At 41.2% G+C, this 21,544-nt stretch overlaps 1 protein-coding gene across 5 annotated transcripts in view; it reads right to left on the reverse strand.

The window, feature by feature from the left end:
• Positions 1-21,544, reverse strand: part of septin4b (septin 4b) — a 64,715-nt gene that overhangs the window by 21,973 nt on the left and 21,198 nt on the right. The window contains exon 1 of one of the 5 annotated variants that reach the window (XM_047391754.1): positions 18,405-18,608. The exons of 3 other annotated variants lie outside the window; for them this stretch is intronic. In XM_047391754.1, coding sequence (XP_047247710.1) covers positions 18,405-18,407 — 3 coding nt within the window. In that variant the 5' untranslated portion in view covers positions 18,408-18,608. Of the gene's footprint in view, positions 1-3,341; positions 3,491-18,404; positions 18,609-21,544 lie in introns of those variants that run through there. One more of the 5 variants, XM_047391753.1, reaches the window with a different exon arrangement.

The raw sequence follows: 21,544 nt of genomic DNA on the forward strand, positions 1-21,544 counted from the left end.
AATTCCAAGACTGCACATCACCCTGATGTGCATGGTGGTGGCGGCAGTACATGGTGTGGGGGTGCTTTCTTTCTAGCAGGGACAGTGAAGCTGGTCCAGGTTAATTTTAAGATAGATGGAGCCAAATACAGGGCAATGCTGGAGGAAAACCAGTCAGAGGCTGCAAAAGACTTGAGACTGGGGTGGAGGTTCACCTTCCAGCAGAAAAAGAGCATTAAACATACAGCCAGAGCTCCAATAGAATGGTTCAGATTAAAGCATATTCATGAGTGACCCAGTCAAAGTCCAAACCTAAATTAAAATTAAAAATCTGCAGCAGGACTTGAAAGCTGATGTTCACCGACGCTCCACATCCAACCTAACTCACCTTGAGCTTTTTTACCAGCATTGCACAGGTGGTGAAGAAATACCCGAAAACCCGTGAAGCTGTAATTCCTGAAAAAGCTGGTTGTACAAAGCATTGATTCACGGGAGCAGATCACAAATGCACGCCACACATTTCAGATTTTTACTTATAAAAACCTTTGAAAACTCTGCATTATTTCTTTCCATTTAATAATTATGCACTACTCTGTGTTGATTGCACAAAATCCCAATAAAATGAATTGAACTTTGTGCTTGTAAACATGGCTGCACGGTGGCGCAGTTGGTAGCACTGTTGCCTTGCAGTAAGAAGGTCCTGGGTTCGATTCCCGGCCTGGGGTCTTTCTGCATGGAGTTTGCATGTTCTCTCCGTGCATGCGTGGGTTCTCATCGGGTACTCCGGCTTCCTCCCACAGTCCAAAGACATGCCTGTTAGGTTAATTGGTCACTCTAAATTGCCCCTTAGGTGTATGACTGACTGTGGTGGTATGTGTGTTGCCCTGCGATGGACTGGCAACCTGTCCAGGGTGAACCCTGCCTCTTGCCCATAGACTGCTGGAGATAGGCACCAGCTCCCCCACGACCCACAATGGAATAAGCAGTAGAAAATGACTGACTGACTGCTTGTAAAGATACAAAAGCTGAAAAGGTTCAAGGGCACTAAGTATAATTATAAGGTCCCTTTCATGAACTCTAAATGCCCTGCAGGCCTAGTTTGTCTTGCTTGTAAAGTAAGTGATAGCAAAGCAACAATCTCAGCAGAGTGCTGTTTGTTGTATAAACACTCCAGAGAAATGAATCTAATCAGTTTAATAAAATTTAATAAGCTATCTTAGAGGTAAGTGGTAGGCTGCTGCTCAACTAATGAGATAAATAATAGGCTTTGTAGTCAACTCTTTTAAAAGACACTAATGTAAGAAGAATAAGCTGAAGTTTGTCAAACAGAAGTGGGACATTTCTTCTGCTGGGGCTAAAACCTACAAGGCAAACCTCTCCAGTCCCAGAGAAACAATTAAAGGACCCGTAACCCAGCAGAACATAAACAAGTTGCACGGCTGAATACGCTGCTTTGTTACTCTTGGATCGTGGCAGTGTGTTTGGCTGACACAGTAGTGATGGATGATGATTTGTCACATTAAACACGGCTCTCAGGGGGAAAACCCTCTTCCAATGCTCCCTATTCGACATGGGAAATGCAATCAGAAGCTGCCAGAAGTCATAAAGAATCTGTACAGCATGTTGTTATTGATCTTCTGTGATGAAAGCATATTTCAGCAAGGGGGCAAATCCATTCAACACAGTTGTTTACAAACCCGGCTCCAATAATTATTGAAATCATTTCACTTGGCAATTTTTCCAGCTGTTGGCACAGAAACTTCAACATGATTGCAACCTGGTGTAATGTGGGAGTGTGAACAAATTATGTATGCATGCTTTATATGCACAACTGTTAATTTCTTTATATATCTAAAAAACAAAATTGCCTTTTAAAAACCTTTCACTCTAAAAACACAAGTCTGTGTGTATTCCTCTTTAAACTGTGAATACCAGTGAGGATCCGCTTGTGATGAGGCCAATAGCAGGTGGTGGAGTGAGCCATGTGCACTCTGTGTGAATGCTGTGGTTGTTTGACTAGTAATAGCAGTGCTCTGTGTGAAGCTGGCTCAGTAAAGATAGAGGGGGATATGGAAGGGACAAAAATAACCCCCTCTTCAAAACACTATCCCTCAGATCAATATTTCTGTGTTTAACATCTTGAAAATGCGGTTTCAATGAGGATAAGCTAAAGTCTAGTACATGCATTCAATAATTACAGGGAAAGCATACACCTACAGACAGTTATTAAAAGCAAAATCACTAGAGATTCATAGAGAAACTGATTGATCACCAAAATAAGATTTTTAGCTTGACTAGCCCTAAATGGTGAACACCAGTCAGAAACACAAAAATCTGATCTGTTACCAAGTCATGCTAACAATCACATTCTTCAGTGTAGAAGTTGTTACTGCAGGAAGAAGACTCGACGTTAGCCAGCAGTATCAGTGAGGTGTTTAAAATGTAGTTAGGGGAAGCTCAAAGCAATATAAAGGCATTTAAAAGGGAACTGGATTTGGTATAGAGGCGTGTTGGCTGTTTTTCAGACTGCTAAAAAACAACACATAGCCTGATGTATGGGGATATTGGTCTACGTGCTTCTTCTTCAACCTTACTTATTCGGGTCGGAGAAAAAATCCATCTGCCACAGAACATCAATTTGTACTAGCCTTAGGGATTTTCTGTTGAACTGGTGAAGGACACAACTGACCCAGAGCTAACTTCAGTGGATAACAGGAAGGCTAAATGTATTACAGCAAAGTTGCTGTTTTACAGCACAGAATAATTAGATTTTTTCATGTTTTCAAATATAGTTTTATTGATGTTCTCATAGAATCAAGAGTGAAAAACAAAAACGGTTCAAACAGTAAAAAAGCCGGTCCAGACCATAATATTTAATAATTATTCCTCAAAATGATGAACCACCCATTAACTGTTCTTCCCTAGTTTTTTAGCCTTTGGAAAATTGCAGAGTTAAGGTAAGGCTCTGCATCCTATAGAATATACTAATGGAGACTAATTTTTACAGTTAGCAATGTTAACCATGTTAAATACACTAATGGCTAATATGTGGAAAATGCTAAAAACGGTTCATATTGTGAACTCTGATCATTTTGTCTCTGTTTTTACTCTTACAAACCCTGGGACGTCCTGCCATTCATTACATAAAGTTATTGACCGCTCGCACCAAGGAGGCTAGAAAAACATCTTTGAATGCTGATAATTATTGTTGTTTAAGGGAAATCAGAGCCGATTAGAATTAGCATCAGCAGGAAAACATAGATCGCACACCCACAAACCTCTAATCGGCGTGCATCTCCAAAAAACAACACAAATATCTTGTCACAAATTGGAACAGTCAGAAAAAAAGAAGCAGCACGTACCTCTGCATCAATTTTAGTCTCTGAATTCATTGCCAGAATATCCCTTAAAGAAGCAATAAAAATCTTGAGAAGAAACCCGTAAGAGAGCCTTAGACAATCTCTGAGAGTGTAGCTCCTTTAGTCTTTAGCAACTCAGCCTCACAAAAGCAAATCTATTTCTCTCGTCTCAGTCAGTCAATGGCTTCCAACGCTTTCTTACACCCCCTCCCCTCACTCTTAGTCTGGGGCCATTTTCCTCAGACAGGTACAGCTTCAGATTCTGCCACTCTAAATCTTAAGCGTTTCCAGAGCTCCACCCTGCTCTCTGGTTTTGTCCAATCTCATGCTCATATGTAGATAAGTGGGAGTGGGTCATGCGTAGGTGACCATCCTCCATTGAGAAGAGGTGCTAGTTTGCTAGAACACCACAAACATCTGCCCTGTCATTTGGACCCACCCCTGTTATTCTTCAAAGGACGCACACAAACTCTATCTTTATCACCAGCAGACACTTATTAGATATAAATTCATAATTAATGCCTGTAATAGTGACAGAATACTCTTAACATCTCAGTTAAAGTTAAGATATAACTAAAGAAACAAGTTAAGTTTAAAAATGAGTGTGAACAGAACTTCTTACAGTGGCTGTCACATTTAACTCAGAGCTCCCAGCTGGCAGTACCAGGGCCAGAAGGGCACAAAGTGCGTCTTCGTGTGTGTCCATGAAGAAAAAGAGAGGTGAATGGTATCTTTCATGCTACAAATAATCTTTTTTCTAATGCACACTTTCTTTCACGTACACACATAATGCACGCTTAAGCGGGCCAGAGCACAGAGCGTCTCTATTAATTTTTGTAAATATCTGAGGTTTGAAAGTCTTGTAACATCCTTCCTTTAAGAATTAGGATTTTGTGATTAATGCACTGCATTAAACTTGTGAGTCAAAAATCATTTAGCTTTTTTTTTGTAAAATACCTAATACCAATGGGGTAAATATCTGCATGAGTGCGTTTCTTAATTTAACAAATCATAATACCCCCAGAGATGAAGCACATACTTGGAAACAAAGAAGTATATGGAGTTGGAAAAGCCCAGCTTGGGTCTGGGTTGAGATTTAATCTCATTGTTCTATTGCAGATGATAAACAAGGGCTGAATTCAGCTGAGAATTCATTTTCTGCCTGTGGGAGGAGAACTAAACGTTACACGATCCCAATCTTAATAGTTCTCAACTCAAGACTGCCTTCTTACACTACAGTAATAGGTACCATAAGTAGCAGTGGACCGAAAGCAACACAAATAGCATCGGGTCAACAGATGCTGGTTTATCAAACCACACGGCAAATCGCTCATTTAAATGTGTCAGGTGGTCTGGATGATAGGGTGAAGAAACAGCATAGGTCAATAGGCAGGAGACATAACTTCCTGTAAGGAAAGACAGAGTCTAGGAAGAGGGCTGCTGGTCTGCTTTAATCTTCACAGGCTGGATCACATCATGACAGTGATTACTATGGACTGTCTAAAAGTGCTGACAGAGCCCAAGGGTTGGATGGCTTGAGTCAGACAGGCTGCATGCCAGGAGTAGCCTGTGCTGGCCTGAGTTTATACACAAAGAACCTGAATGTAATTGCAATACTATTGCGGAATATTGTGATGGCGATATCTGTAATATTCAACCTTTTTAGGAGCTTTAGCATCTTGACCACAAACAATATACATCAAGTGTGAGCATTAGGGACAGGTCAAATCTATCCAACATTGCCTGCATAATTTGCTTGCATGACACTCGATTTATTACATCTAATCAAATATTGCATTCAAGGAGTTATTTCTGATAGCCATATTGCAGACATTGATACATCCATGACGACTGCGGTTTAATATATTGTGCAGCTCTACTGCAACATAATCTCAATTGAGGCCAGCAGGATTTTTCTACTACTACTGTGTTTTGCTAGTAACTAGATCTGAATAACTGCTATTCAAAGAAGACCAAAGATAAGCGAAAGAAAACAAAAATACAGAGGAGGATAACTGTATTAACTGTGTTCAAGGATTCACTGATGTTTGTGCAGAAGCAGCAGCATGGACAGTAGAGGATGGACAGTGCCATCTGCTGCTTAAGACAGTAAAAGGCTTTACTGTGTTGCAGATGTGCAGTGGAGTCAGACAAAGTAATGTATTGTGCTCAGGCTAATTTTTTTACTTTGAGAGGCATGAATGATCCTAAAGAGGAAATACCGTCTAAATGCTGCTTATTCAGAAACTTTAAATTTAACATGCATTTTCTCATGGTGTCAGCTGTCAATGAAGAAACTTTCTAACAGTACGTAGTCCTCAATATAGGCTGACACACATTGAAGCAGATACCGCCATCTCTGCAGGAACATAAATATTGTCCCACAATGGCGAAGAACCAGGAGCTGCTGGATTTGCTGAACTTACACTTCCTACACTTCCTCCTCCATTCAATTAAGGATCTTTATCTGATGCCAAGACATTCCTGTTGGAAACAAGCTGAAGTAAGTTCTACTTTTGTTATTTTACCCCCCACCACCTTTAAAAGGTGGTGTGCTGCAACAAAGGTTCATGAAGTGCTTGCAAGGAGGGGTTTTCACTGGAAGACTTAAAGAAAGGGAAAGGTTTTCCCAGATCACAAGCAAGGAATTCCATTGTTCAATTTATTTCAACCATAACACTTACTACAAGCTGTTCTCATGGCTGGAGTATCTCTCCATAGGTCAAATGCCTTGCACAAGTATAAACACCCTTGATTTTATGTGAAAGCCAACACGAAATAGTGCATAATTGTAAAGTTGAAGGAAAAGGATACGGTTTTCACATTTTTGTAAAGATTTAAAAGACATACATGCATTTGCTTGGAGATTCTCTGATTCAATACTTTGTAGAACCACATTTTACTGCAATTACACACGCAACACCTTAGACCTTGGCCATGTGTCATAGACATTTGGTTATTCTTCTTTGCAAAATAGCTCTAGCTCAGTCAGATTGGATGAAGACCACCTGCAAACAAGTCTTGTCACAGATTCTCAATTGGTTGTTGTTTTGCTTAATATTACACTGTCTTTTTCATAAAGTAAAAGTTTATAATATCTGTTTGTGATTTGACCAGAGCACCATCTTAAACATGTTTGCTGTGAGAAAGCCAAAAATGGTCATGTAGGGGACACGGCAATGACTTTGTCCCTCTTCTACAAATGACAGATTTATTCTGCATAACTAATAGTTGTGTTGACAGATTCTTCCACCTGAGCTGTGGAGCTCCTCCAAAGTTTCGTTCTCCTTGCTTGGGCTGTCAGTTTCAGATGACGGACTGAACAGTGCTCTGTGGGAAGCTTAACACTGAAATATAGTTGTAGCATGCCCTCTCGAACAAGAATGAGACTTTACTGATGGTTTTATTCAATTCAATTCAATTCAAAAATACTTTATTAATCCCAAAGGGAAATTAAATGTTGTTATAGCTCATATTATGAAGGTTTCCTCAAAGAGCCGTTGTACATGCTGATGGCTGTGGGCAGGAAGGATCTTCTGTAGCGCTCTGTCTTACAGCAGATCTGAAGAAGCCTCAGACTGAAGACACTCTGTTGTTGTAGGACAGTCTCATGAAGAGGATGCTCAGGGTTCTCCATAATGTTCTTCATTTTATGAAGAATCCTTCTTTCCACAATGATCTCCAGAGGTTCCAGAGGAGTCCCCAGAACAGAGCCAGCTTTTTTTACCAGCTTGTTGAGCTGGATTTTATGAGATTTTATTCCTTTTAAACCTTGTTCCATTCTGTTAATCACCGTATCACCACCGTAAGAGCTGCAACACATATACAGGGGTTGGACAATGAAACTGAAACACCTGGTTTTAGACCACAATAATTTATTAGAATGGTGTAGGGCCTCCTTTTGCGGCCAATACAGCGTCAATTCGTCTTGGGAATGACATATATAAGTCCTGCACAGTGGTCAGAGGGATTTTAAGCCATTCTTCTTGCAGGATAGTGGCCAGGTCACTACGTAATACTGGTGGAGGAAAACGTTTCCTGACTCGCTCCTCCAAAACACCCCAAAGTGGCTCAATAATATTTAGATCTGGTGACTGTGCAGGCCATGGGAGATGTTCAACTTCACTTTCATGTTCATCAAACCAATCTTTCACCAGTCTTGCTGTGTGTATTGGTGCATTGTCATCCTGATACACGGCACCGCCTTCAGGATACAATGTTTGAACCATTGGATGCACATGGTGCTCAAGAAGGGTTCGGTAGTCCTTGGCAGTGACACGCCCATCTAGCAAGTATTGGGCCAAGGGAATGCCATGATATGGCAGCATAAACCATCACTGATCCACCCCCATGCTTCACTCTGGGCATGCAACAGTCTGGGTGGTACGCTTCTTTGGGGCTTCTCCACACCGTAAATCTCCCGGATGTGGGGAAAACAGTAAAGGTGGACTCATCAGAGAACAATACATGTTTCACATTGTCCGCAGCCCAAGATTTGCGCTCCTTGCACCATTGAAACCGACGTTTGGCATTGGCATGAGTGACCAAAGGTTTGGCTATAGCAGCCTGGCCGTGTATATTGACCCTGTGGAGCTCTCGACGGACAGTTCTGGTGGAAACAGGAGAGTTGAGGTGCACATTTAATTCTGCCGTGATTTGGGCAGCCGTGGTTTTATGTTTTTTGGATACAATCTGGGTTAGAACCCGAACATCCCTTTCAGACAGCTTCCTCTTGCATCCATAGTTAATCCTGTTGGATGTGGTTCGTCCTTCTTGGTGATATGCTGACATTACCCTGGATACTGTGGCTCTTGATACATCACAAAGACTTGCTGTCTTGGTCACAGATGTGCCAGCAAGACGTGCACCAACAATTTGTCCTCTTTTAAACTCTGGTATGTCACCCATAATGTTGTGTGCATTTCAATATTTTGAGCAAAACTGTGCTCTTACCCTGCTAATTGAACCTTCACACTCTGCTCTTACTGGTGCAATGTGCAATCAATGAAGACTGGCTACCAGGCTGGTCCAATTTAGCCATGAAACCTCCCACACTAAATTGACAGGTGTTTCAGTTTCATTGTCCAACCCCTGTAGATATGTGTGACTAAGTTTACATCATTCCATTTTACATGCTGGCTTTAATGTATACAAACATATCAACAGACAACTACTCATGAATGTTAAATGCTTAAATCAACACACCTTTTGCCTCTTCGGAGGGCTGCCAGTATAAAATAATATTTACCGTGGCTCCATGTGAAACCTATGCCGTACTTGTGGAAAACATGCTGCCTTCTGTACAACTGCTTGACAGGAAGTTTAAGTTCAAAATAAAACCATGCAGCTCAAAAACAAGAAGTCAACAACCACATTCTAGAAACTTCAAAAAAAAATGGAACACTTTTATATTTACTGTCACAAAATAAGCCTATGATTATTTACAATAGTTTAATAAGCTAAACCCACTTTAAACGTCTCCAAAACTTTCTCCCTGACCCGTCTGCTGGTTTATTTGGTCTTCATGATGCTGTTTGTTCTCTGATGTTCTCTAACAAACATCTAAGGCCTTCACAGAATAGCTGGATATACACTAGAAACAGTCATTGCCTTGAACTTCACAACTATGCACTACTTTGTGTTGCTTTTTCACATAAATCCCATTAAAATGCATTGACGTTTATGGCTGTAACCTAACAAAATGTGAAAAATTTAATTCGGTATGAATTTGGCCTGAGCAATAGTAGGAAAACATGCAATACACGATATATTGTTGAATTTCGCGATAACAATAAGACTTGCAAAAAATAAACAAATAATGTAGTAGCGTCTATGTCTTTCTGATTTGGGTTCATAGCAAACATAGAACCCTCAAAATGAGTAGTCTTATCCAGCTGCTGGGGAAAAAAAATGAAATTTAACATCTCCAACAACAAAGTTTTATTGAAAAGGTTGCTTCTGGCTGGCACTCGTGGTCTTGCAAATGAAACAACTTAGTTGTATGCATATTAAGGCTGAAATAATTAATCATGATCAATTGATTATTGAAATAATCGTCTAATTTAGTAATCAAATCAAATCGTTCATTGGAGTATACAGACTCTAAAACATGCCTTTTGCTGAAAGAACAACCCACTTAGAAAAACCTTCTTTGTATGTAACTATCCTCCATCTAGAACTTCCAGTGGCACAGGTTTAGCTTCACCAAAGCATTGTTCATGTTTTTACAAATGTTTTGTACAATTGCACATTGCAACATGCTTTTTTTTATTTATTTACAGACTTCATTATCAAAACACCATGTTCTAAGGATTGAGTTTTTTGTTTTCTTAACTTTTTTGCGATTTACAATGCATTTAAAGTGTGAAATAAATGTTTGTTTTTTAAGCTCAAAATGTTTGTTTATTGAAGTATTATAATTTACTAAGAGTATCTCTTGTTAGATCAATCGATTACTAAAACAATTGATAGCTGCAGCCCTAAAGCATACTGCATAAAGTGATTCGTGAATAACAATAGATTCGCGATTTATTGCGCAGCCCTAGTAAAAATACTTTTTCAATCTACAACAGTTGGGTTCAGACGAACATGTTTATCCGTGGGTTAACCAGCCTTTTTTGCACACGAACCCATAAGAACTCACGCCAGCCTGCCGACAGCCTGATTTCCAGCTGGCTGAAAATATGCTTTAGTATCACTTGAGCAGGAGGGTTTGTTTTCCATTGGTAAATTCATGTTGAGAGGGCACAGCGAATCTAAGGAGCAAATGCAAACAACAAGAACCTCTGTTCTACATTAAGTGTTTGTGTATCTTTGTTTAAAATATTTTAACATCTTGAGACATCTGAGCTGCATCATTAGCAGTAGTGTAAAGGGTATAGACTGTAGAAATTGCAAAATAACAACCTCAAATTTATAGCAGATCTAGAGCTTATACAAAGCAACAACACACAATCAAATTACACTTCAAAAGCAACAAAAGCGCTGGTTTCCCATGAACTGCCCTGCTTTTTACTACCTTTGGCAGAGACCTGGAGATTTTAATGAGTCGCACTGTTTATTCTCAGTCATTATCTAGAATGGGAACCAGAAACAGACTCCCAGATATCCGAACAAACGTCTGCTGGATCATAATGAAACCACAGGTCAAACTGTACACAACCAGCTGAGGAATATTTCTTTGGACTGGTATACCGTCGAGCAAACACCTGTAAGACAAAAGGCGACAAACAATCCCCTACATCTGCTGGGTGGTGCACTCCATTTGGTGCACTCCTGGTGAAAGGAAGTCAATGGGTTGGTGTGTGGCCCTGCTGTTGCTGCTATGGTAAATTCCAGTCTGTCTAGCTCCCACATTACAAAAAAACTAAATCCCTTCGTGTGATTTTTGGCTCCTGCTGAGTCTTGTCACAACATTGCTGAGGTCTGAAGTGGGAGCCACAGATCTGCAGAAACACAGCCGCATTGTGTCCTCCACAGATTCAATGAGAGAAATTACATCAGTGTCTGGACTGAGTCTCCTGCATTACACGGCCTAGGACCCAAATGATCAGCAGAGTTGGAGGATGGAATTTAATAACAATAATAAATTAGAACAATAACAATAATAATAACAATATTATTAAATAAACAGACTTTTAGTCTCAATCTCAAATCCAATTGAGAATAATTTAATTTATTCTCAATTGACAACACAAATAACTTGTTGGTTGCAACAAGTCATTTCATGAAAGTTGATGATACATAAATACTCAATGAGAAGAAATTCAATCAGTTAGTATGATTAATGGTTTGATAAGCCAACTGCTGTTTCACATTTTCAGAAAGTACATTTCTGTACATTGGTTTCAATGGTTGAAACCAATGTACATAAATACATACATAAAGTACTCCTGGATCAGTGCTTCAGAAATGTACTTTCAGAAAGTACATTTATGTACATTGGTTTCAATGGTTGAAAAGTGTAATTATTATTTTGAAGAAAAAAAGTTAGATTTTGTAAATAAATTCAATCCATAAATAATCTTCTGTCATGCATTGAAAAATAAAGCTCAATCTGGCATAGTAGTAGTAGTAGTAGCAGTGCTAGTAGTGGAGACTTAATTGATTAAAAACTAACTAAAGAATATCTCTGGAAGTTTTTACATAGACCTAAAATCTCTATTATTCAAGGGGCCATGGGTTCAGCAAATGACTTTCAGTAGATGCTGCTTTGGTTCTCTGGATAAATTAGGAACTTAAGATCCAGTACAAGATACAATTCAGAACTTTTAAAAAGCCCGGTAAAGAAAATCTAACTTGAGGTTGGTTTGCTAAACTGATAAAGATCAACTAAATGTACTATTTGTGATTCAGTTTAAATTTCTGGCAGAGCTACACTCATGAAAATGGAGCGAATGTTAAACTCCAGCTGTCATTTCCTTTTTTTTTTTTTTTTTTTTTGCGGCTCTCGAGGCCTTTATTTTTCAATTTTTCTGACAGTAGGCAGACAGAAAATAGGGGGAGAGAGAGGGGGCAGGCATTCGGCAAAGGTCTACGGGTCCAGGACTCGAACCCGGGACTGCCGCTTTGAGAACTGTAGCCTCTATACATGGGTCGCAAGCTTAACCCCTACACTGCCAGCGCCGCACCCCTGTACAAAAAGCAACCTAACCGTTTATGATTTATTGCAGTCTGAACAGGAGAATCTATAGTTCTATAGTTCAACACGAAAATCTATAGATTTTATTAAGAAAAAGTGAAACCGTTTCAATGACAATTTTTCCCACAGAAAGCATCAAGGTTAAAGAAACACTAATTCTCATTATGTTACAAGAGATGTAAAGAGCTGACTATAAAATTATTTCTGTTATTTTGAGCTGCACCTTAAAAGTAAAACAATTTCTGAAATGTTAAATTCACATTAGCTTGTTAAAAAGTAAGTCTAACACTTAACCTTTGAATAATACACCCCAAAGCCATGGCAGTGGCTGGCTGGTATACATTTGCACTTGTGCTTTCACACAATTGTTCTCACAAGAAGTGTTTCTTAAAGTGAGAGCAAGCCAGCACTGCACCATGTTGGTTTCAGAGCCTGAGCATGTGAAGGTCATCCTGTGTGAACTGCTTTCCAAAACAAGCATCACTTTAAAATGTTACCTCATAAACATCCTTTGCTGTGTTGACTTGCATAAATAAACTTTGGCTTAGCATAGAGACAAATAGAGAATAAATTACAATATCATCTCCAAACTGGAAAATCTTTCCTGTTTCATCTGGATCCAACATTTTGTCCAAAGATGCTGGTCCATGCAGGGTTCAGGTTTTTGTGATTGATCCGTTTGTCTTCTGTGCCAAAACAGTTGTGTTAATAATGATATAACTGATCCACATGGGGTAGCATCCTGCAAACAGCCACATTATGCAGGGAACCTTTCTAGCCGTCAACCAAAACTGGCGAACAGCCTAACTCGGAAGCAGCCAGAAGGCCCATGGTAACTCTGGAGGAGCTGCAGAGAACCGAAGCTCAAGTGGGAACAACCAGTTGTGAATTCCAAAAACTAACCAGAAAAAAAAGCTCTCGTTAAAAAACGACCAAAACTCATGTAGGGGACACAGCAAATGTCGAAGAAGGTACTCTAGTCAGATGAGACCAAAATTTAATTTTTTGCCCGACATGTAAAATGTGTGTTGCAGAAAACTAATGTTATCTGTGAACACACCATCCCCAGGATGAAGTATATGCCCCTTTTCCACTAGCTCTATTTAGGCACTGCGGCTCCGCTTCACTCGGTCCAGCTCTACTCAGCACAGAACCTGTTGTGTTTCCACTGACCCACTGACAGCTGGAGCTATGACAGCTGAAGCCCCGCCTCCACCCAACATTGTAGTGCCCTGTGCTGCTATTAACGTTACTGTGTGACATTGTCATATTAAAGTAATGTGTGAAACGATAAAAAAATAAAAATGGGAAAAATTCAAAATAAATATAAATAAAACAAAATGCAAATAATGTTTGTATTATTGTATATGGAAAATGTCTTATATGGGTTGTTTTTTTTTTTCCATGTAGAAAATGATCCACTGGGACAATTAACTGGAACACAGCCCAGCCAGAACTTATGAAATAAGGCTCAGGGGTTTTGATGTGAGGGGGTGGAGCCCTCATAATGTAGCCTATTACTGTCTGAATGGGGTGGGCTGAACCGACCTGAACCTCTTATTAACTTCCAGAGCAAACCCGCATTTCCTCCTGCTTCATGGCGGCAGCAGATGTCTCCGTGGCTAGCATGCTCCAGTCGGCATTTTGCTCATTTGCTACTCAACCGTCACATAACTGCCTGGAATAACTCAACCGATCTACTCGACTTCTTGTTCTACCTCAACCACTCGGTGGTGAGTCATCTATTCCTCAATAACCGACTACTCAGCTATAGTCAAGCCACTGCATGACCTGACTGCTGGTTATCCCCCGTCCCAGATGAAGCTGAAACCAACTCTAAAACCAGAAAACTACCTGAATCCCAAAGAGCCGTTAGAAGGACGTTGGACGCCAGTGTGCCAGCAAGCCTTTGAAACCATTTTCAGCAAACTCACTTCTGCTCCTGTCCTGGCATTTGCCAATACACAGAAGCCCTACACACTCCACACCGAAGCCTGTTCTACTGGTCTTGGTGCAGTTTTGTACCAGGAGCATGATGGAATAGCTTGTGGAATATGCCAGCTGAGGTCTCTTGCAGAGGGGTCCAAATACCCTGCTCACAAGTTGGAGTTTCTCACTTTGAAATGGGGAGTAACTGAGAAATGTAATGATCATGTTTATGGTGCTAAGTTCACAATGTTTACAGACAGCAAGCCACTAACTTACCAGCTACAGATGGCTTTTAGCTTTGTCCACCTTCACTTTTAAGATTGTTTACAGAGCTGGCAAGCAGAACTCTGATGCTGATGGTTTGTCTCGTCGACCTCAAGGGGAGTTGTCTGATGATCCCATTTCCCGCAAAGAACGTGAATTTTGCTGAAATTTGCTCAGCAGCATCTCAATGAAATAGATTATGCCTCAATTGACCAACACACCATTAAAGCAGTTTATGACCACCACCTGGTGTACAGCTCAAATGTTGACCATGCTCTGGTGCTTTCCATGTCTGTTCATGTCAACAGTCTACCTGACAGTTTCACAGACGACACCCAGTTCACCTCCTGTTTACTCCCTCAATTCTCAGCAGCTGACATTGCAGACAAGCAGTGCGACGACCCTGTCATTTGTCATGTTGTAGCCCAGCTTGAGCGAGGAGAGTCACCATCACCGTCAGTGAGGGAGGAACCTCCTGATCTGCTTCTACTACTGTGAGAAATAAACAAACAGGAGCTCCAAAACAACCTTCTCGTCAGGAGGAGACAAGTGGGAAGCGAACCAACATACCAACTAGTGCAACCAGTTGGTCGCACTAGTTGTGAAGTTGGTGTTGTACTGCACCAACTTCACAACCAAATGGGCCACATGGGAATTGAAAGAACTCTGGACTTAGTACGCTCGCGTTTCTACTGGCCTAAAATGTCCATCGACGTGGTCAGCAAAATCAGAACCTGCAAAAAGTGTGTAAGATGGAAATCCTTACCTCAGCGAGCTGCACCTCTGGTCAATATCAAAACCTCTCATTCCTTGGAACTGGAATGTATGAATTTTCTCTCTTTTGAACTGGATCGCCGTGTCAAAGACATCCTTGTCATAATTGATCACTTGACAAAATATGCCATTGCTGTATCTACACCTAACCAAAAAGCCAGGACTGTCGACAAGTGTTTGTGGGACAATTTCCTTGTGCATTATGGTACTCCAGAGAGGCTGCACAGTGACCAGGGTCACTGTGATTCATTATTACTGTAATATTATTGAATGCTTATTGTAAATCTCTGCAGACCCCACACACCCTGCACCCTGCAATTCCACCTTGTATATGTGTATATTGTATATATGTATTTAAGTCATAAAGATATATGCAGAATATATCTTATAACGCAAATAAAAAAAAGAAACTCAGAGAGCAAAGTGTACCGGAGTCAAATTCGTTGTTTGTTATATGTATGAACTTGGCAATAAAGCTGATTCTGATTATAAATGCTTTAATCATTTGACTACTAATAATAATTTTAATGCAGACATTTTGAACTTACTTTCTGTCTTTTGGTGTCTCATTCACACACACAGGCTCCATAGCCTAAATACTTCTGGTTGCCTTACTGTAGTCTGACAGAGAGAGGTATCCTGATCCTTGTGGTTTTTAGTATAACAATGGCCATCAGTGGGCTCTAGATGGACAAACTTTATCAGTTTATTATTTTACTTAGTACCCCTACACGTGGCCCGTTCTGGGGTGGCCGGGCTCTGGCACTCGGTGGTTTGGTCTGGACTCCCCGGTGGCCCCGTGCCATTTCGGACCCTTTGTGGGGTGCCTTGAGACGACATTGTTGTCAATAAGCTCAATATAAATATACAAACTGAAACTATCTCTTTAGTTATGCTGCTATAGCCTTAGGCTGCTGGAGGACATAATGACCACTTTCACCCTCTTCGCTACATTCTCACACTACTCTCCAATTTTGCATTATTTGCTGTTATTTCAGTTTTTAACTTTATGTTCTCTCCCTTTTCTCTTCCTAGAAGCTACACCTGGCCTGACTCTACCTGTGACACCTTTCTGGAGAGGGGCATTGTCCAAGCTTCTGCTGACAACAACTTAATGCTCACCTTCTACAGATGATCCACTTGGCCCTGTCTTTCAGTGTTTAACCCTTTCTCTCTCCTAGATATAGCAATTGATTAATTATATGTGCTCTCTTTCAAACTCTAACCTTGAAAACTGGCTCAGAGTTTATCTGTTCTTTCTTTCTAGATGAAACGACTAAAGGAGCTACATCCACTAACATTTACTTTTCCTTCCCATAGAAAGTACTCCTGGATCAGTGCTTCTGTATTCTTTGTGTGTCTCGGCTCTGTTCTCTCAAACCCCCAGTCGGTCGTGGCAGATGGCCGCTCACACTGAGCCTGGTTCTGCTGGAGGTTTCTTCCTGTTAAAAGGGAGTTTTTCCTCTCCACTGTTGCTACATGTATGCTCAGTATGAGGGATTGCTGCAAAGTCAACGCCAGTGACTGTCCACTGTCTCTACATGCTCATCCAGGAGGAGGGAATGCTGCAAGATACTGACTGGATGCAATCTGCTGGGTTTCCTTAGATAGAAAAACTTTTTATCCAATTTGAACAAATAACTGAACTGACTGCACTGTTCAATGGTTAAGACTAATTGTAATGTATGTACCTGACTTTTGTGAAGTGCCTTGAGACAACATGTGTTGTGAATTGGCGCTATATAAATAAAACTGAATTGAATTGAACTACACACTTGGCTGCACTCAGGCCCCTAGTCTCGTAGTGCATTACAGGGGTGTGGCAAGACAAACGGAGAAGAGAGCGGCTGCTGTCTGGACTGGTAATGCTCCAAATTTTGCCTGAAGAAGTTACAATTTTGGGCTTTATGAGGAAGTCTTTGTCTCAGCCATGGCAATAATGAGAACAAGGACTTTAAAGCACAAAATCGCAGACTTTTGACAGTGGTGAATTTAGTTTGAATTCGGAAATTCGAAATTTGATTCGGCAGGACTTCCTCCTGCTTGATCCGATGCAGGCAGTCCGATTATGGGCAGCTGCTCTCTGCCTGCTCCCTCCTCCTGCAGATGGTGGTTCACTTACAGAGCATCAATAAATTTCTGACCCAAACACAGTGTTTCATGGTGGTATCATCTGAACAGCTAATTTTATGTGTGATCAGCTGAAAATTGTCGTTAACAGATAGTATCAATCCAATCTGGTAGAGCTGAAGCTATTTTGCAAAGATAAATTGGCAAAGATTTCAGTATCTAGATGTGCAAAGCTAGTAGGTATTAGTGCTGCAGCTAACGATTATTCTGCAAATCAATTAATCTGTTGAATATTTTTTGAGGAATCAATTAATAATCGGATAGAAAAAGGTGCTTAAAAGGAAATTTTTAACATAATTTGAACCTGGTTAAGCTAAAACTCTGCCACCTAAGGTGTTCTGGATAAAGCATATTTACAAAGGTTTTTCATCTTAAATGCAAAATGTATATATTGTTTGTACAGTTTTAGCTTAATTACCGAGTTGGCTGTTCTTTCAGCAAATGACACGTTTTTCTGTTTACTCCAGTTAACAATTATTCAATTATTTCAATAATCGATTAATCATGGTTAATATGATAGTTTCAGCCCTAGTAGGAATATACTTTAACAGACTTGCAGCTGTAATTACAACGTGGGTCAACTAAGTGCAGACTTAGCAGAGGTGAAGCCAAAGGCATGCCACACTTTTCAGATTATTTTTGTGCAAAACATCTATCAATTTAGTTTCAGTTCAGTTCAGTTTATGTATATAGCTCCGATTCACAGCAAAGGATTTCACATAAAATCCACCCATAAAATACCTTTAGGTTTTTGGTTGCAACATGAAATTTTTTTTTAAAGTTAAAAGGGATTTGAATTCTTCTACAGTGCACTGTACTTGCCCAGGCTCCACCTAATGCTATATATAATTGTCACCTTCCTCCTTCTCTTCCCATCTGGTACCCTCCTCCCATTGTGATATCTGATCTCTAATCTTGATACCCAAACAGACACATGCACAAAGTCCTGGATGTACAACAAAAGTACAAATGAGTCGCCTTGCCAACCAACTCGCATATGATGCAGTGACAGTAGCACATACAGCTCAACCATATGTTGTACTAACGATCAAGCATGTCCTCTCTCATACACGAGATTCTGTTTGATTAATCTCACATGAGACGATGTATATCCGCCTTCCCTGCACTGACAACTCTACAATGCCAATGTAAACTGCAGCTAGAGCATATTGCAAGCAAAGTCATTAGCATTGGATCAGAGGACATCGCCAACATAAACAAAAAGGTAGAAACAGGGAGAAGTTACCAAATGCAGCAGGCATGTGTCGTGCTGCTGAATCTACAGTATTTAACTTCTCATCGCCACGCAGATTACACGCTTCACTCACCATACTGCAGATGGCTGGGGCACACACGCATTCACAAGCCAGAAGAGGATGCCAACCAGCCGTGAGCTGCTCCAGGTCTGTGTGCAGACAGAGCGTTTTTGCTTTCAGCTCCGGTGGTAGTCGTATGAGTTGCACTGAAAAACAGTGCCTGAGCAGTGGTGACACAGCTAAACGGCAGAGATAACAGAAGTAGGAAAAGTAGAGACTGGCTATAGTCTAATGGATATGAGAAAAGGCAGGAGAAGCTTTCAGTTTGTAGGACTTGCTTTCACCCTAAAAAATCCAATCTATATATTTAATATTAATTACCAGTCACAAAACAGGTAACAGATACTAGATACCAACTCCGCCAGAATCAGTTTGCTCCGGAAGTGTTATAATAAACGAGAAAGGGGACATTAACTCCTTTGTGCTCTGTCTTTTAGCACATAACTTAAGTCAGACTTAACTCATATACAGTGCTATCAAATGTATTTGCCCCCTTTCACATTTATAAACAGACAGACTGGTGCAGAGACGTAAAAGTGCTGGGAAAAACATGTAGTCCAGATCTGGAGTTATTTTCCATAATCTATAAACCGTTTTATTCACAGAGAGAGTTTTCCTCGTTTATAATAATTGGCTCATATTTTCCACTGCATGGCTGCACTTCTGCCGCGGAAAAACATCTTGCTGAGCTGATTACAGACGTGGAGAAAAAATACACAGACTCTTTCATCATAATACTGGGAGATTTTAACAGAGCAAATCTCTCCCATGAACTCCCCAAATACAGAAAGCATATTAAATGTCCCACCAGAGACCAAAACACATTGGACCATTGTTACACAGCTTTAAAAGGACTCATATCATGCTGTTACCAGGGCTGCTCTGGGTTTTTCGGATCATTATCTAATCCACCTCATCCCAACCTACAGACAGAGACTAAGAGCTTCCAAACCCACGGTTCACACTGTTAAGAAGTGGACTGAGGAATCAAATCAGATGCTACAGGCCTGCTTTGAATGCACAGACTGGACTGTTTTTGAAACTTCAGCCACTGACCTAAACCAACTAACTGATGTGGTGACATCATACATCAGTTTCTGTGAGGACGTGTGTGTGCAGACCAAGACCTTCTGCACCTTTGGGAATAACAAGCCATGGTTGACTCCAGACCTCAGGAATCTACGCAGGGAAAAGGAAGAAGCTCACAGCAGTGGAGATTGGGCGCGGTACAGGCAGGCCAGGAGCAGACTAACAAAGGAGATCAAAGCAGCCAAGAGAAGCTACAGTGAGAAGCTTAAGAACAGCCTTTCTACTGGTGACACTTCAGCTGTATGGACCGGTCTGAAAAACCTGACTGCCTATAGGAGCCCCCCCACCCATCCTGAACAGAGTCGTCTCCTGGCCAACCGTCTGAATGGCTTCTACTGCAGACATGACAAGAAGCCATTCACACCTCAAATCATCCCCTCCACATCCCATTAAGGAACAAATTTGACCCGTAAAACAACCAACCCCCTAACTTCAGATCCTCTGCCTGCACTAAAGATCTCCGAGGAAGATGTAAATAGGCTCTTTCAGCGCATGAAAACAAAGAAAGCTGGAGGACCTGATAACGTCTCCCCATCATGTCTGAAAGCCTGCGCACATTAACTTGCTCCGATCTTCACAAGGATCTTCAACAAATCACTGGAGAAGTGTGAGGTCCCCTCCTGCTTCAAACGATCCACCATCATCCCGGTGCCCAAGAAACCCACCATCCTAGGATTAAATGACTACAGGCCTGTAGCCCTGATGTGTGTGGTCATGAAATCCTTTGAGCGGCTGGTGTTGAAGCACCTGAAAGACATCACAGGTCCCCTGCTGGACCCCCTGCAATTTGCTTACTGAGCAAACAGGTCGGCAGATGATACTGTTAACTTAGGTCTACACTTCACCTCGACCACCCAGGGACGTACGCCAGGATCCTGTTTGTAGACTTCAGCTCGGCCTTCAACACCATCATACCAGACATCCTCCACCAGAAGCTCACCCAACTCAACGTCCCAGCCTCCACTAGTCAGTGGATCAACAGCTTCCTGACGGACCGACGGCAGCATGTGAGACTGGGGAGCATCTTCTCCCGAACCAGATCTATAAGTACTGGTGCCCCCCAGGGGTGTGTTCTATCCCCACTCCTCTTCTCTCTGTACACAAATGACTGCACCTCAGCAGACTCGTCCGTGAAACTCCTTAGGTTTGCAGATGACATCATTGTCATTGGTCTGATCCAGTATGGTGATGAGTCTGCATACAGACAGCAGGTGGATCGGCTGGTACACTGGTGTAGTCAGAACTACCTTGAACTCAACCCACTCGAAACTGTGCAAATGGTGGTGGACTTTTGGAGAACACCACCCCCATACACCCCCCTCACCATCCTCAACAACACTGTATCGGCCGTGGCCCACTTCAGGTTCTTAGGAACCACCATCTCTGAGGACCCGAGATGGTCTGCACACATAGACACTGTTCGAAAGAAGGCCAGTAGAGACTGTACTTCCTGAGGCAACTCAAGACGTTCAACCTTCCACAGGAGCTGCTGGTCATCTTCTACACTGCCATCATTCAGTCTGTCCTGTCTTCATCCATCTCAGTGTGGTTTGGCTCATCCACAAAACAGGACAGGTCCAGACTGCAACGAATAATCAGGTCTGCAGAGAGAATCATCAAAGCTGACCTTCCCTCCATCCAGGACTTATACAGGTCTAGGGTCAGGAAAAGAGCTGCTAAAATCTCTGCAGACCCCACACACCCTGCACATAAACTGTTCAGAGCTTTACCTTCAGGTGGTGCTACTGAGCACTGTTCGCTAAAACCAGCCGCCACAGCGACAGTTTCTTCCCCCAGGCTGTTTCTCTGTTGAACATTCAATAGAGTACAAAACAACAGCATACAGATGTTGCAAATGCACCTTTTTATTATATATGTATATTGTACATTGTAAATATATATATTCTGTAATACAAAAACAAAACCAAAGAGCAAAGTGTACCGGAGTCAAATTCCTTGTTTGTATGTACGAACTTGGCAATAAAGCTGATTCTGATACTCATATTTGTCAATGTCAGAAAAATAAACTAGCACAAATACTATAAATCAGACAGCACATCTTA

This window comes from Girardinichthys multiradiatus, chromosome 18 (assembly GCF_021462225.1).
Source record: "Girardinichthys multiradiatus isolate DD_20200921_A chromosome 18, DD_fGirMul_XY1, whole genome shotgun sequence".
Taxonomy (NCBI): domain Eukaryota; kingdom Metazoa; phylum Chordata; class Actinopteri; order Cyprinodontiformes; family Goodeidae; genus Girardinichthys; species Girardinichthys multiradiatus.